Source organism: Megachile rotundata, chromosome 5, assembly GCF_050947335.1.
Source record: "Megachile rotundata isolate GNS110a chromosome 5, iyMegRotu1, whole genome shotgun sequence".
Classification (NCBI taxonomy): Eukaryota; Metazoa; Arthropoda; class Insecta; order Hymenoptera; family Megachilidae; genus Megachile; species Megachile rotundata.
The window spans coordinates 7,737,837-7,755,306 of NC_134987.1; the positions used below are offsets into that span (position 1 = coordinate 7,737,837).

The window sequence follows — 17,470 nt, forward strand, 5'->3', positions numbered from 1 at the left end:
AAATAATAGTATTGCTACTTAAATTCGTTCAAAATATTGTCCTGAAGTAGATTTCACTGCTACAATGATGAGCGTAGAAATTTACACGTAGGGATTTAACACGTGGAGAACTAACGCATAGGGATGTAACGCTTACAAATTTAACGCGTGGAGATACAATAACGCTTGAGGTACCAGAGCGTAGAAATCGAACACGTAGATATTCTAACGTGTAGGGATTTCACGCGTCGTTATTCAACGTGTCGAAATCTAGCACGTGGGAATGTAATGTATAGAGGTTTAACGCGCAGGAATTCAACGCGTAGGAAATCAATGCGTCGAAAATCAACATATGGAAATTCCATCATATGAGGGTCTATATGGGGTCATATCAGGGCCATCAGAAATCCAGCGCGTAGGGATTTAACGCGTAGGAATTTAACGCGTGAGAATTCATCGCGCAGGAATTCAACGCGCAGAAAATCAATGCGTGGAAAATTAACACATGGAAATCCCATATGTGAAAATTCCATCATATGAGAGTCCATATAGGGGTCACACAAAGGTCATCAGAAATCCAACACGTAGGTATTTAACACATAGCAATTTGACGCGTAGGAATTTAGCGCGTGAGAATTCATCGCGCAGGAATTCAACGCGTAGGAAATCAATGCGTGGAAAATCAACACATGGAAATCCCATGTGTAAAAATTCCATCATATGAGGGTGCATATGGGGGTCACACAAGGGTCATATAAGAGCCATCAGAAATCCAACGCGCAGGAATTTAACACATGGAGATTTAACACGTAGGAATTTAACGCGTGAGAATTCATCGCACCAGGATTTAACCAGCGAAAATTAACAAAATGATTTCTAAATCCCCCAACTTGTCTTCACGCATTAAACAATAACAGTAACAGTTCCACGAATACCAAATCCCCACATTTTATCTTTACACCATTTTTCACGAACGCAAAGTGCTCGTTGAATAAAAAACGGTTGATTTTAAAAGTATCGTAAACTGAATGGTCGGATGGCTTGTACCTAGCTGCACAACTCACTGTAGAAATAATAATAAAACGTAGAATGTACAACTTTTGCGGTTTTATTTATTTGCGGGTGGGTTTGTGCGGCCGTGTTCCGGGAAATATTGATTCGGTGTTTAAGTGGATTGCGCTTCTAGCATTCGTATGCGGAGTCGCTTATAAATAAACTATAAAACGATAAATTTGTCAAGTCTTACACCGCATTTTCGACCGTTTCATTGTTCACCCCCTCACCACATTCTGCTTATGAATTATTTACCGACAGATGAATTATTCAGTGGAAGAACTGCGGAACTGGTCAACGTTTAACCATGAGCTCTCCGTTCTAATACAAATCATCCGCCGTGTGAATCGCGTATGAATTATGTCAATGGTGATGAATGAACAAGCAGCGAAGAAATTCAATATAGAGACGATAGTTGGTATGAGAATTCAATATAAACTTGAACAAAAGCGTTTATTCTTGCAAACTTTAACTAACGTTAAATTACTGTTTACAGTTTATTTTATGTTACTTAAATAGACTTCGTGGTTAAACGGATGTCAGATTAAATTCCCATAAATCGTCGGTTCTCGTCGATTGCGTCCAGAGTCCACTTACGTACAGATTGTACTTCAGAAGCGGCCATTTTATTTCCTCGTGGTATCTGAAGTACAAAAGTACCGGTCGAAAGTTTACGAGGTAACAGTCGACTTCCTTGTATTTCTTAAACGAAACGAGGAAATTAAAATGTAATTACTCGCCTAGAATAAGTCATCCGAGTATCTCAGTAAGTATAAAAATCCCAAAGTTCACGAGCGATATTAAAGATTACTTTCGGTGGGATAACAATTTTCATAAGCAGTGACCTCGTTTCTTCCGGTACGTTAACATCGACAATAACTTCTCCGACAGAATATAACTTATGTAATTGAACCAATCCTACACAGCCTAAGTTCTAGCCAAGTTAAATGACTTCTCGCTTAAGAATTTTCCTTCTTTTATGGCCGCTGTGTACTCAAAGACAAGTTTGTAAACTTTTCTCGCCCATTGAATCACGGTCCAATTTCTACGAAGTACATTTTTCAGAATCCTTGTCCAGTTTGCCCAGAAGGGTGGGTAACAGGATTGTAAACAGCTAAGCTGAACCCTCGCAAGATCACCGTCCATAAATCTGGACGACTAAACACGTCTGGATAAGTGAAACGTGAGCCCCAAATAAAAATGTCTAAATGTATCACGTTGATGCCTCAGCGCAGACGACTTTTTCCTGTAGATGTCACGAAACTGGCTGGAAAATCTTGATACATGTACAAAAGGGAATCGGAATTCTCCAGTACGATAAACTCTCATTATATTGCCCGGAGTTAAACTTTAACGAAGTTTTAGGAAATATAGGAAGAGCTCTGTTTGAGGAAATGTGGCTCGTATTTAACGTTTACGATCACTCGTAAATGGTAGATTTGCTTTATGGCGTGCTCAGTGATTATGTACGTGTGCGGGTTTTGTGTGGAGAACGTATTGGGAATTTAAGCGGCTGGGATATAGCGAGATGTGACTCAAGGCGTAGTAATTTAACACGGAGTGATATGTTGTATAGTAACTCAACACATGGTAATTTAAAAGGTGATATTTCTACGCGTTGTAACTCTACGCGTGGTAATTCAGCGCGTGATTATTCAGCGCGAAGGAGTTCTATGCGTAGTAATTCCACGCGTGGTAATTCAGCGCGTGGGGGTCCTATGCGTGGCAATTCAGCGCGTGGTAATTCAGCGCGTGAGAGTTCCACGCGTGGCAACTCCACACATGGTAGTCCTACGCGTAGTAACTCCACGCGTGGTAATTCAGCGCTTGGAAGTCCTACGCGTGGTAGTCCTACGCGTGGTAATCTTATGCGTAGTAATTCCACGCGTGGTAGTCCTAGGCGTAGTAATTCCACGCGTGGTAATTCAGCGCTTGGAAGTCCTACGCGTGGGAATCCTACGCGTGGTAATCCTACGCGTGGTAATTCCACGCGTGGTAGTCCTACGCATAGTAATTCCACGAGTGATAGTCCTATGCGTAGTAATTCCACGCGTGGTAATTCAGCATGTGGGGGTCCTATGCGTGGCAATTCAGCACGTGGTAATTCCACGCGTGGTAATTCAGCGCTTGGAAGTCCTACGCGTGGGAGTCCTACGCGTGGTAATTCTACGCGTGGTAATCCTATGCGAGGTAATTCCACGCGTGGTAATCCTATGCGTGGTAGTCCTATGCGTAGTAATTCCACCCGTGGTAATCCTACGCGTGGTAATCCTACGCGTGGTAATTCCACGCGTGGTAATTCCACGCGTGGTAATTCCACGCGTGGTAATTCAGCGCGTGGAAGTCCTACGCGTGGGAGTCCTACGCGTGGTCATTCTACACGTGGTAATCCTACGCGTGGTAATTCCACGCGTGGTAGTCCTACTCATAGTAATTCCACGCGTGATAGTCCTATGCGTAGTAATTCCACGCGTGGTAATTCAGCGCTTGGGAGTTTTACGCGTAGTAACTCCACGCGTGGTAATTCAGTGCTTGGGAGTCCTATGCATGGTAAATCCACACGTAGTACCTCAACGCATTGCAACCTAACCTATAGCCATCTTCCACTTAATAATCTCCAATCTACCATGTACCAATAAAACATTGAAATATCAAAAGTCCCCTACACCTCTAAATTCCTCCCATGTACCCAATTCCACGTTTAAAGCAACGCACGAATCAGATCCATTTAAATTCTGATAATTCGAAGTTTCAGGCGTTAACGCAGAAAATACGAAATAATATGGCGATTAACGTTCTGGCTCCTCTCTGCCCTCGCAGTTTGTAGGATTGCAGTATTTTCGTTCGTCGGTGTGAAGTTTTATAAATGCATTACCAGGCGGATGCATTTTCGTGTATTATGACCGAGCTTGTTTGAATACGCGATCAAAAGCGTTCGCTTTCAATCAGAACCGCTTCAATGCCATGCTAATGCGTTATGGAAAACAAAATTACGCGATACACGAACTGGCCAAAAATACTGGGGATGCATTAACTCCGTTCCCGTGCACACCAGTGACTTTACCGGATCGTGGAAAATTATCGAGCATTAGTGCTTCCAAACTGCCGATGGTTTCCGATCGATTTTACGAATCTGCAAACATGTTCCATTTACGTGTACATTCTTCTTTTTTTGTACAAAAACGACAGATTACTGTACGAGTGTGGTGCAAATTTTGGGATTAAAATTTTGCATGGTGGAATGTTTGATAATGAAATTTTTGTAAGTACTTAAACAGTATTAACTTAATTATTTGTCAATGAAAATTCGTTTTAATATCGTGTCTGTTTGATGAAGTTATTGACTATGAATAATATATTGACCACGTATCGTTTTTGAAGAATAGACATTCAAGTTTAAAAAACATTATTGCATAATTTTAGAGGAAACGGATAATGTAGAAATTTGTTACATGACTACTTCCATTCATTCATATCTTCAATTAAACTTAACAATTTAACTTTCTTGAAACTTAAAATCTTAAATGTTTAAAGTTACTTATGAACTCTTCTAATGATATGAAATTAAACAACTTATAAAGACAGCGAGATTTTTATGGGAAGATCCTTATAATTCAACCCTTTTCGGGCATATAAATTCGCAGGGAAGCCACTGTGCGCGAGGGATGATTCCATAGGCAACTATAAAGTCGTCACCGTTGCGTTAAGCGCTCGTCGAGCTGATAAATCGGGAATTTACTGACGCAATGTCCGTTTCTATATTTTCAGCTCGACGAGCCCGGGAATCGTGTGAGCACCAAGCTCGAGCAGATTTTTCAGAAAATTTATTTACGAATGACCATACTTTTCGAACGAGAGGAAGGAGTGCCCTGAATATGTCAAGCAACGTACAAGTTACCTGCGTCAATGCATAGTGATCTGAAAAATTTTGGCTACAGAACTCACTCGTCTCGAGAGGAAAGAGGTTAATTTACCTTCCATGTTATTTTCAGCTAATTGACCCTTCACTCTTGTTTAGAGTTCGTGCAAAAATAATGGAAACAATGGCTTTTTGCATGAAATCATTTTTATTCTTTCAGTCGGCTTTCAACTGTATTTAAATTAACTGTTCAGTTTCACAATAAAATTTGTATTTTTAGCAACATGTAACAAAATATAACTTTTCCACAATAACCACATTGCGGAGTATTTCACAATAAAATTAATACGTGTTGTATAACGAAGTTAATATTTTTCAAATGGAATTTTTATCTCTTCTCTTTCATAATTTTCACCGAGTTATTTTGGATTCTGGCTACACATCATTTTTTAGGTTAACTTTGCAATTTTTTTGGAAAAGGTTCAGAAGACTTGCACGATATATTTCGAACCCATACAGGTTTGTTTCCCATTTGCCTATTCTCGCCATTTCCTTCCAGCTTCCCACATAACTCCCCATCCCTCTTTCACCCTCCACCTAGATTATCCTTCGTATTCGATTCAGCCTTTAGCTGGCCTGCTAAATGGCAATTTTATAATTCATGGCGTACCGTGTTCATCCGGTCTATCGATGCTCTAGTAAATGGCCAATACCGCTTGAGCTAGTTTCTCGTTACCATTTTGTTACGGCAACCGTCGTTTATTTTACATAAAACTAACCTTACACTACGAAAATACTTCAAAAACCTCCAATATCATGTACCAGTCTAAACATACTCAAAAAGACTTCGATTTCAATACTCAAATCTTTAAAAATCTTTAAAGGCATATAAAACGTTGACATACATAAAACCTAACCTTATATGCTCATATGTGACTCACTTTGCAAATTCGGCTAAATTAAATATTTGCACAAAAGCCAGCTGACAAATATTTTTGAGGGATCTTGATGATAAGACTGACATATGTACTGACAGATTAAAAGGTGATATGTAAAGATTAAGTACCTTGCTCTTAATAACATGTATTACAATATGTTTGACCCACATGTATCAGTTTCCACTGTGGTGATCAACATGTGACGTATTAAGAACAACAGAAGATAATTTTATCTTTCAATCTGTTAGTACAAATTATCAGATGTTACGTTGTTGTCTCAACATAAAGATCATCCCAAAATTTCATATAACTTTCTATAAATAACTGAATTAGCACACATATGACTGTGGCCGTGATGACCGCCTTAAATGTTAAGATGACCTTGACCATGAAATCATGAACATAAAAAACATGCCCTTAATCGTTCATTATAATTGTACAGAACAGGGTAGCTTTAATATAAAATGTTAAAGAGTTCGTCGTAAGAAATGTAAAATAAATGTTAAATTTCAATTAATAATTTGGGCAGTCGCACGGTCCGTTCCACTGGTTGTATTAAACACCGAAACAAGTTGAAACTCGAGGCGAATGCGGCGCGAGGAAAGAAAACGAGCAAAAATCGCGCGCACCGGTGACAGGGGTCGAAATTAACGCGACGAAAATTTCGCGAAGCGAGGAGAAACGGAAAACACGGACGGACGGTTCGCGAGGATGTGCGCCAACGATGCATTCGATTACGTGACACGGAAACACGGTCGGCATCGTTGCCTCGAATCTAGCCGTAACTGTTCTCGGATAAATGCAATGGCCTTGATAACGATCAGGATTATTCAGCTGACTGAATGCACCCGCAGCGGCAACGCCGAGCGACTCGCTCACCCAGAAATGAAGGGGTAACTCCGAATCGCCCTAACCGTTACTTCGTGTTTGAAAAGTAAAGAGTGGCGTAGTCGGTTTCTTGCGAAAAGGGTGAATTAACAAGGGAATAGTTAACGCCGAGAAGTTATCTGCTAACGACGTGCGAAAACGATGGGGGAGGGGATGAAACGAATAGCTGAGGGTGGAAAAGAACGGAACAAAGTGGAACGTATTTTATTCCCTTGCAACCACTCGTTAGAAAAAGAATCGTTTTATCCCGTTCCCACGTTTCAAGGACGATGGTAATTGCTGGTCGGTATCTTAACTGTACAAGAATCGTTAACATATCGTTTGGTTATGTTTTTACCAAACGTGGAGTTATCACGCGTAGGACTACCAAGCGCTGAATTATTACGCGTGGATTACTACGCATGGGACTACCAAGCGCTAAATTACCACGCGTGGATTACTACGCATGGAACTCCCACGCGCTGAATTACCACGCGTTGAATTACTACGCCTGGGTTTCCCACGCGCTGAATTACCACGCGTTGAATTACCACGCGAAGGACTCCCAAGCGCTGAATTACCACGCGTTGAATTACAACGTGTGGAGTTACTACGAATAGAACTTCCACGCGCTGAATTACCACACGTGGAGTTACCACGCGAAGGACTCCCAAGCGCTGAATTACCACGCATTGAATTACTACGCATGGGACTCCCACGCGCTGAATTATCACGCGAAGGACTCCCAAGCGCTGAATTACCACGCGTTGAATTACCACGCGTGGAGTTGTTACGCATAGAACTTCCACGCGCTGAATTACCGCGCGTGGAGTTACCACGCGAAGGACTCCCAAGCGCTGAATTACCCCGCGTTGAATTACCACGCGTTGAATTACCACGCGTGGAGTTACCACGCGAAGGACTCCCAAACGCTGAATTACCACGCATTGAATTACTACGCATGGGACTCCCACGCGCTGAATTATCACGCGAAGGACTCCCAAGCGCTGAATTACCACGCGTTGAATTACAACGCGTGGAGTTACTACGCATAGAACTTCCACGCGCTGAAGTACCACGCGTGGAGTTACCACGCGAAGGACTCCTAAGCGCTGAATTACCACGCGTTGAATTACTACGCATGGGACTCCCACGCGCTGAATTACCACGCGTAGAACTTCCACGCGTTGAATTTCCACGTGTGGAGTTACTACACGTAATGCTCCCACACGCTGAATTACCACGCGTGGAAGTATTATGCATAGGACTCCCAAGCGCTAAATTTCCACGCACTGAATAGGGATATACGAAATTGGAGTATGTGTAATTAGATATGGAGAAATAGGTGATTAGGAAATTTGAAATTGGAGAACGTAGTGTTTGAAACTCGAATATGTTCAGAAACTGTAAAATTGAGAAAGGTTAAATAGCTCGAGTAACATAACTTCTCGTAAAGTAAAATATAGATTGGCACCGTCATAGGTTCGTTGACCCTTCAGCAGCAACGAAAGAGCGTTTAAATAATTTTGTAGTGCAGTACAGGGAAAATATCAACCTTTCTCAGCTTAATGTTGCGAGCGAAGTATGTGACACGTTAAAGGATCGTGGAAGTCGACCAGTGACTCCTGATATTCACCCTCTTTTCCGCCTCGTAAACACGCTGCTCGGCTGCGAAAAAAGAGACCCGTAGAATGAACTGTGCGCGCGGAAGTGACGCGTGAAAAGGGTATGTCATTTACGAATTTATTTTATCGAGAGGGTGTGAACGGTTCTCGAGCCACGATGCCAGAAACTCCATCACCGTGAACGCAACCATGACTTGCGATCGTCTGGCAATTTATTTCGCGGCTACGTTAAACGCTTGTTCCCTTTCTTATTACCGACCGCCATATTTCTTCGCGAACAAAGAAAAATGTTTATCTTTATGATTCAGCTTTATGTACCGCTTGTATTCGGCTGCTAATTCTCGTATTTCTTCGGGAAATTTTCCTTCTGTGGGCACATATGGGTCTAATGAACAGATGATTAAACACGAGGCTCGTTTTGTCAGACGATGATATTAATTGAAATGAAATATTTTCTTTCTTCTTGAACTGTTTAATTATTTCCTTCTTCGATCCAAGACAAATACATTTCTTTGTCGAAGTAGGAATTCGTTGAATTCGCACTCAAGTGTGATGTTTTTCGAATTAGTTTTAGTTGCCACGTGTGACATATGTCGTGTAGATACATCATGAGGTACACATGACACAGTACCAGGTAGACCTAGTTTACTTTTCACATTGTTTTCACAAGTAAAAGACAAGACTGCACCGAAGATAAGGTTAAATTATATAGGTCGTTATCTCACATGTGACATATGTAAAATGACAGTGGTACAATATACATCTGATAATTATATAAAATTGCTCAATATCACACTCTGACATTAAATAATTCTTTAAGATAAAATAAGAAATATTGCAAGAGACAAATCCATATGATATATAGAAAGTGAATATGTGGTCACATAGGTACATGTAAAGTATTTTTAAATATAATTGAAGCGGACAAGGTTGAAATGTGAAATGTTATATTTTCTGATTGTGATAAATGCGTCAGTTAAAAGGTTAATACACACTCATTTAAGTTTTAATATCTGTTTTTCAGGTGGCACCTGATGTTACGAGCGAAACGTGGTGGGCTCATATATCGTGGCGACCTTTATATACGCGCGTGGCAGCTGCAGAGCGAATCTCGTCGTCGAGCCCATCAACATCAAGCAAATATCTGTTTATCGGTTAGTAGTTCCAAATAATTTTAAATCTTAGTGTTCAAAGATTCGAGACACTTCGTTGGGACATGTATTGATTTCCATATCCATAGATTACAAATGTCCCTAAATTCCAGTCACCAAATATCCAGGTTCCAAACATCAAAGTCCAAGATCCACAACATCAAGTCTGAACATCCGTAAACTACAATGTCCCCAACTCGGAATAGATCCCAATACTTCTCAATTCTAATCTCCCCTAACACAAATATCCCTAAATCCTAATACCCGTTCATATAAATATCCCCAAGTCCTAATATCCTCTAATACAAATATCCCCACATCCTAATATCCCTTGATACCAACATCTCTACATCTCCCCTGACACCAATATCCCGAAACCCCCACATCCCTGCCCTAACATTACTATTAAAGAAGCGATTAATCTCTGGTTTGACATTGAAATATCAAAGGTTAATAAAATTGATTACCGCCCGTAAGTATTTTCACGTGAACGACACGATTGAAAATGAAACGTAGACCGGGGACAATATTAATACTTCTATTAAGTTTCCAAGCTCGTCGACGTTGATCTAATTTTATGATCCTCTTATTACGCTTTGATCCGTACGTTTTAATATTTCCCCCGTTCTTTCACCTTGTTCGCTTCATTCTGCCTTCGGATACTTTTCCTTGGCCCGGAAACACCGCGATAAAAGTAATTGAACAAATTAGTCGGGCCACAGAGAAGCCCGGATACCGCGGTTCGGTCCGCCAGTTCCATTCCGGTGCACCTCTTAAACTTTACCTTCTTTTTTTTCGGAGATTAATTGAGATTCTTCGGCCACGTCGTATCGCCATAATTTTAATTAAATAGATTTGGCTCCGTTCATTCTCTTTCCTGTTCCCCCTCGTTTCCTATTCAACCGGCGTACCCGCGACCGCCGCTTCTGCACTCGGCACAATTCGTTCCAGTCGTTAAAGATTCAACTCGTAAAAACTTGGCTACTTTAGGCTGCACTGTCTCCACCCTTTACCCTATTTTATTCTTGCCCTTTTTACTTGCTCATTAACGAGACGTCCTTTATCGAGCCTTTATCGTCCTTTTTAAATGTGTTGTATCGGTAATCGTTGCCGGTTTCCTTCCAATTGAGTCAAATGCGTCGAACAATATTTGCATAAGAACGAGACAGCAGCTATCAAACTTCTAATAGGCTTTTAAAATCCATTAAAAACTTTTGTACTCGAGTTTGAAACGTAAACGATATCCGTATGAAACCTCGACTAAAATGATTATTTACTAATTATCAACAAGGTTTCCATTTAAAGAATTCAGAAAAAATTCAGGTTCCCCTAAGATCCACCTAAAATCCCCAAAATTTTATTTTCTTCAAATTCTCATAAAACAGATGTTCTCACAAACTTTGGTTTCAAATAAAATATCTGAAAAATAAATTCCAACTAAACATGCTTCTACCAAAAAATAAAAGTTCGTCTCCATATCCTAGCCCTTAAAACATGTTATTCGTATGATTTTCTCTTATTTTTTGGTGAAACAACGATATGCTAAGGACATAAAGGAAAGATATTCGAAAGTGGCTGCCATTGTCCCTTTCGCGTGTCCACGTAAACGGTCCATCACCTGAACGTTGCACAAAATTTATTCACCCCGTTTGGCCGGAAGCTGGTCCCCTGTTTGTCCGTGGACGCGTTCAAAAGGCAGAGGCGTCGATCCGCGGGGAAGCTGATTAGCCAACGGGACAAGTCCACCCTCTCGACGCGTGTTCTCGACGAGCCGGCAAACGTCAGGACTCCCCTCAAACAGCTCGAAATTGTCTGTTGCAGGAGGGCGGTTGTTCGACACCCCGTGTCGCCAGCGTGTCGGTGCAACTCGAGCAGGACAGCAACAAGTCGGAGCAGCTGGAGCGGGCGCCACGTTGTAACGTACGTACCTGTAGACAGTCGAGAAAGGGGAAAGCGCGTGTCACAGCACCTGCTCTGCTCGTCCAGAATCTCCTGGAGACGCTCTAGCTCGAACAATTCTTCGACTAACTACCCGTCTCTCTCTCTCTCTCTTTTTCTCTATTTTCGTCTCAACGAGAAACCAGACACGCGATCCAGTCGGCTTCTGAAGACATCCCGCGAGTCCTGGATCTTTTGTAAGTGAAACCGGAAAGGGATGAACGGATTTTTCCGTGCGTAGCCTGTTTTTACGGTGGTCGCAGGATGACTGTTTTTTCAATGAATTTCGCGAGCCAGGTATCGGATCGACTACATTTTCACGAGAGGACCAAGAGAACTGTAGTTCGACCACGATTTTCGAAACGACGAATGAATTTGTATTGAAGCGGGTATAGCGTGGTCGTAGAGTAGTCTCTGAACAATGTTTCGTTCGAGTGTTTTGATGTTTCAGTGTCTTGGAAAATGTTCACCAGTAACGGAGTGATCTGATGATCATGATAGCCTTATCCCCTCTCTTGTAATATTAAAGACGTATTTCTTTGACAGAAGTAGAACTACCAAGTAAACAAGACCTAACTATGAAATCATCTTTGCAACGTCTCATTCAATTTTTATCTCCCCAAAAAAATAAGACGGGAAAATTGGTATGTAACAAAGATTGGTTTAAATGAAACTTTATCAAGGTTACTTTTATCAAATTTCATCAAGATTACTTTTACTATTTAACTTCGAGAATGAAAGATTACTTCAAGAATGAACAATTACTTCACTAAATGAATTACAGTTAATGAATAGTCTGTTGCTTTTTATCAACCCTATAAACTACAATCTGCGTCACGTTCATTGCATCAATCAACGTCGTTCCTCAACGTCACGTATCGTTTCACGGATCTCCGACATTTACGACCACGCTGTATTTCGTTGGCTACACGATAATGAAAGGCATATGGCGTCGTCCAAGTCTCCGAATGATCGTTCAGGGGACTTGGACAGGTGATAATCGGCGTTGGTAATATAGTTACTACTATCGATAGCGTCGAGATGTTTCTACTACATGTTCGCTGTACTTCGAGTGTGCTTTCGACGTTCTCAGAGAAACGCTGCTCGTCACGATGCTACTCGTCGCTGTGTCGATGCTTTCGTGTCGTTGAGAACCGTGTAAATATTCATTGGTTGTAAGCTTCGAAATAAAAGCGATGTTTTTTCCCTAGGAACGTTGAGAACGGCGATGACGAAAAAGTTTACTTGTACCGTTGTTATCTTCATCTTAAAATTTTTTTTAAATCAGCAAACTCGGTCAAGTGAAATATCACCTTAGGTTAATGTCGACATTTCTATAAAATTTGTTTTACAGTACTGAAAATTTCAAGTTCAATTTGTTATGTAGAAATTTTAGTGACTTTAACATTTTTTGAGGGTGAAGTTTAATGGCGGTCCCAGTGCAACTTTTCGTCGAATCGTCGCATACAGTATTTTTCTTTGTCGATCGCGTTCCTATGAAACAGTGACACGTCCTCGTTGCGGACACCGTGGACTGGCGGGTCGAAAAGCTCCTCGAAACGTGTAAATATCGTTGCTTTCGGTCGACACGACTGCAAATTGAGAATCGAATCGCTCTCGAATTTATTTTTCGCACGGCCATGAATTTGACGATGGTGATACACACCGAGCACGCAGAGACGCGTATAGAGTGGCTCGTAAATAATTGTTCTGCTCGGACCACATTCTTCGTGTGCGTGTTTTGTCTCCAAACTGTCGGATACGTAGCTCTCCGAGCACGCATGTAATTACACGGTGCCAATTTTAGAGTAATTAACGTATCGTCGGTTTCGAGAGTTTGGTACGAAAATGTTTTGTAAGAAAATCGGCTGAGAAAACGTGCGTCGAGAAAAGGAGATTGAAAGAGTATATTGTACTTCATACTTCGATGAGCTTTGTTAGGCAACGTTTCGACGCTCTGTCAAAGCGCGATTAAATTCATTTCTTATTCTTTACGGATAGTGACATATGTTGACGGATTGTCGCACATTTGTTACGTTACATTTAGAAAATATTAAAATGATAAAGATAATAATTTTCGACCTCTGTCTGTCTCTTCAGGTTACTTTCCAAAACTTGACTTTGCAATTCAATAGCTCGTATTACGAATATAAATTTATAATTATGTAACGATCAATTAAGAATCTTTAAATTTCGCTGCAAATAGCTGACAACGACGCTTTTATTCAATAGAATGTTTATTTATCGTTACTCGAGAATTTCAAGATTTCCAGAGGTTCGAAAAGGGATTCGAAGCTCGAGCGTACTCGAAATTCTGCGGAACTTGGGAGAGAAATCTTGGAATAACGTAAACCAGCCGGTCCAAGTTTCATTAAAGCCCGTCTTCCGTTGGAAAACGATTTGGAAAGCATCGAGTCGACAAATCGAGGTTCCATGCATCGTCGGTGCAGCCTGGAGCGGGTTTCAATTAAAGTAAACTTCAATCCCGGTGGATTCTTTTGTGTGTCTTTGGAGGTTCGCGACTCATCGGTCCGATAGTTTCTTGTTTGAACGAGGTCGAAAGTGACGCAGCGCGGGTCGTTTTTTTTCGTTCCGTTTCCCGTCCGGTTTTACACGCGTGCTGTCCTCGTAAATCGTCGCTCGAAACGGACGCTGCCCGAAACGTTGCCAAGACTTAATGGAAGACCAATGTATATACGTTGTACACTATAAAAACATAACGAAAAGAAAAAAAGATAAATCCGTGAAAACATCGAAAACGTTCCGCGAATGCTTATTGAATTTCTCTGCTACGAGTATTATCGTTCGAGTGATAACGAACCGAGCGTTGGATACAGGAGGCGCTCGGTAGCTTTAGAAGATAGAGAGTCGTACGTGGGCGTGATCGAAGCTTGAAATAAGATTCGTCTATGTCAAAATGCCACGGACGTGACGCGAATTTGTCCGTAACAATTTGCGTTTGTTCGTATGTATACGTTCAGTCTCGTCGCCCGTTTCCCCTCTAGTCCCAGTCTCGTCGAAAATTTTCGAACCGAAGCACGTTGGTGACGAAATAGAGGAGACTGTCATTGGCCAGGCAGCAATTTACCCCTACGATACCCGAGGATCGATCCTCGTTTCCCCAGAAACGAGCCACGAGGTCGATACCGTAGTCGATATAGCCGCTGAAGGTCCATTCGATCGAGATGAAATATTTTTTTAAATGTGCTCTATCACACGAGATCGCGTCAACGTTGCTTCGCTTGGATCGTGTGCGGGGTGTTGCGTGCACATATTCCGAGAGAAGTCTCGATCTTCGACCCACGTTCGAATCGAACGCGTTACTTGTATAAACTTTCAAGGTATTTTTCAACGCGAAGTCCGTGTGCAATTTGCGCGATCTAATTTGCGCGTGCAAATTTGCCCTAACAAATTGATAAACTTGTTTACACGTTCATTTCAGTTTGCGTAATTTTGCAGTTCGCCGAGTAATTTTCCTCGAGCAAAGTCCGGAATTGCTTATTCGACGTTCGTATCCTTTACTGTTTTATTCGAGTGGACTTCGATGAACATTGAGCCATCTCGTTGCTACGTTTTGTGCAATTAAAATCATGCAGAGAGGATTGTTAAACATGGACTGCCTTTTTAATTCCAATTCAATTCCATTGTTTTGTTGATTGAGCTGAATTTAAGTTTATGCACTGTGAAGAATGTAAATTTATAATCAGATTCTCGAGTTACCTCATTCGTAACTAGTTTCATATGCAGAGACTCTGATAGTGAAAGAATATGACGATTGTTTTTGTATTACAAAAATGTATTGATAATAAAATATAATGGAACATTGCAGGAATCTATGAATATGTTACTTTCAAATTAAAGGAAATAATACCTATGTTCTTTAGCTTTTGTTTTAATTATTATATACACTACCGTCCATAAGTATCCGGACACAAACGACATATGAATCCACGTTGCATGAAAGTTATTCAAGTATCTGCAACAGTAACTAAAATCCATTTTTTTTATGCGAAGGTCAGAATACTGGAACGTTTTTCGATTGATAATTCTCGTTTGGAACTCATATCTCGATGGAAAAGAAGCTACAGACGAACTAAACCGAAACTGTCGAGTGCGTAGCGTCACATGCATTCTTATCTCCATTGAGGGAGCCTAAACATCTACCAACAGTTTGCAAACACTTGAAACATATCGAAAAACCCTCTGAATACGTTCTACACCATAGAAATGAAACACAGTAGAAGTTAAAATTTTTTTTAGAATCGAAAGCGTTTCATTAGATTCACAAATTTGGGCTTTGTACTTCTGGACATGAATTTTACTTTCACACTTTCATTGTATAATTTGTACTTAAAAATTAATTCTATTGCGTTATGACACCTCAAAAAAGATAATAATAATTATTACAAATGATATGATAACGCTAAATACCTTTCGTACAAAATTCAACTATGTTTTATGTAACGAAACCAAGTGTCCGGATACTTATGGACGGTAGTGTATTTCTTATCTTGTATTACTTCTTGAACATAGTAGACCTGTGTGCTAAATTATCTACAGATAATCTAGACGTAATAGATGTCTGTGACGTATCAGTATCAGTCATCCGTTGCGAATGGGTTAAAGCGAGAAGCATCGATTAGTATTTTATCGACGTAAGCACGCAACGCCTCGCATACTCGCGACGAGATTCGCGTGAAAATTGTCCGCTCGAACCATTCGAGATTCCGTCGTTCGACGTCGAACGCGTCTTATCTCTCGTTCGGCGACAATGAAATCGATGTAATTAAGGATGCAGACGATTCCTCGGGACGACGATTGCGAACGAGTTGTTTTATTATCGTAACGAAATAGCGACGGAGAGGTATTTATATAGCTATGCTTCATTACCTGAACGGTACCGAGATTATTACAATAATTGCTCAGCAGGAAATAAGAGGCGAGTTTTTCATCGCTTATTGTGTACAGTACAACTTACACGAATAAAAAAAAACAAAAGTGAACACTAGGACGGTTGGTTTCTGAACAACCGCGCGAGATGTAAATTTTGCGATCAGTTTCCCTCCCCATTCACCGTTTTATTTCGCGTTAACCAGAGAACGGAAGGCCCGCAATATTGCCACGAATAAGAAACAAAACGAGAGGAGAAAAATCGTGAAACGGCCCGAAGTTTCGGGCCACGTTGATGGATCGCCAGTCAGTTCAGTTCCTACCCAGTTTTTATCGAGGGATAACGAAGTGCGGAAACGATTCGCGGAAAAACTGCTTGTCGCGTTAATTTCCCAGTTTTTTCTTTATCCAAAGTTTCCGATTGGCGTCGATCGTCGAAATTCGACGGCGTGGCCGTGAACGACGAGATTCCGCGTCGATGAACGTACGAGATAAGTTCCCGTGGATGAAACACGGCGGAGAGGATCGAAACGACTATCGATAGCGTAGGTATCGACGTGGAATCTGTCTACACGTGGGCCGTATATAATTAGCCGCAAAAACTTGATTAGTCTAGGTTATTACTCCATAGACCAGTTTGTACGTCTAATTACAACACGTTATTGCGCATACTCACTGTGAATACGAATGCAATTATAAATTATCATAATAAAGTGTATGTTTATATACATGTACCGGGTATTCGTTCAATTTATGTCCCGATATCCGGCCGCCAATATTGCCGTCCCGAACCCTCATCAATTATCCAGTTTTAGTCCGTTTAATTACGGCCGCTCGGTCAGAATCGCGGTTTCGACGATCGGGACCGGGACGAATTTGTGGATCGCTTTCGTCGCGACCAACCAACGATATTTCTGCGTGTCCCACTCGACCACGTGCATCGTTCAATTTGCAGATCACACTGCCATTGATAAAATGGTACATCGTAATTCTTCCGACGTTTCTAGCCCGACCGAATTTACTTTGACCCCTGTATTTCCATCGATTTCCAAATTGAATCGTGCTATCTTGATAAACATCCTAGTTTACCGCGAATAGATTGCTGGGATACTATTGTTATATTGCCTTTCGAACGATATCTTCTTCTTCGAACAAAATGCAGAATATGTC

The 17,470-nt window shown here is 41.1% G+C and overlaps 1 protein-coding gene across 2 annotated transcripts in view; it reads left to right on the forward strand.

Moving 5' to 3' along the window:
* LOC100875685 (protein O-mannosyl-transferase TMTC1) overlaps nt 1-17,030 on the forward strand; it is a 261,548-nt gene extending 244,518 nt beyond the window's left edge. The window contains exons 13-14 of one of the 2 annotated variants that reach the window (XR_013038147.1): nt 9,346-9,475; nt 11,294-11,308. Coding sequence is in view for 1 of the 2 variants with exons in the window: in XM_012290326.2 (XP_012145716.2) it covers nt 9,346-9,475; nt 11,294-11,479 (316 nt within the window). In the remaining variant the exon portion in view is untranslated. Of the gene's footprint in view, nt 1-9,345; nt 9,476-11,293 lie in introns of both variants that reach the window. The other variant, XM_012290326.2, reaches the window with a different exon arrangement.
* Nucleotides 17,031-17,470: the final 440 nt, after the last annotated feature.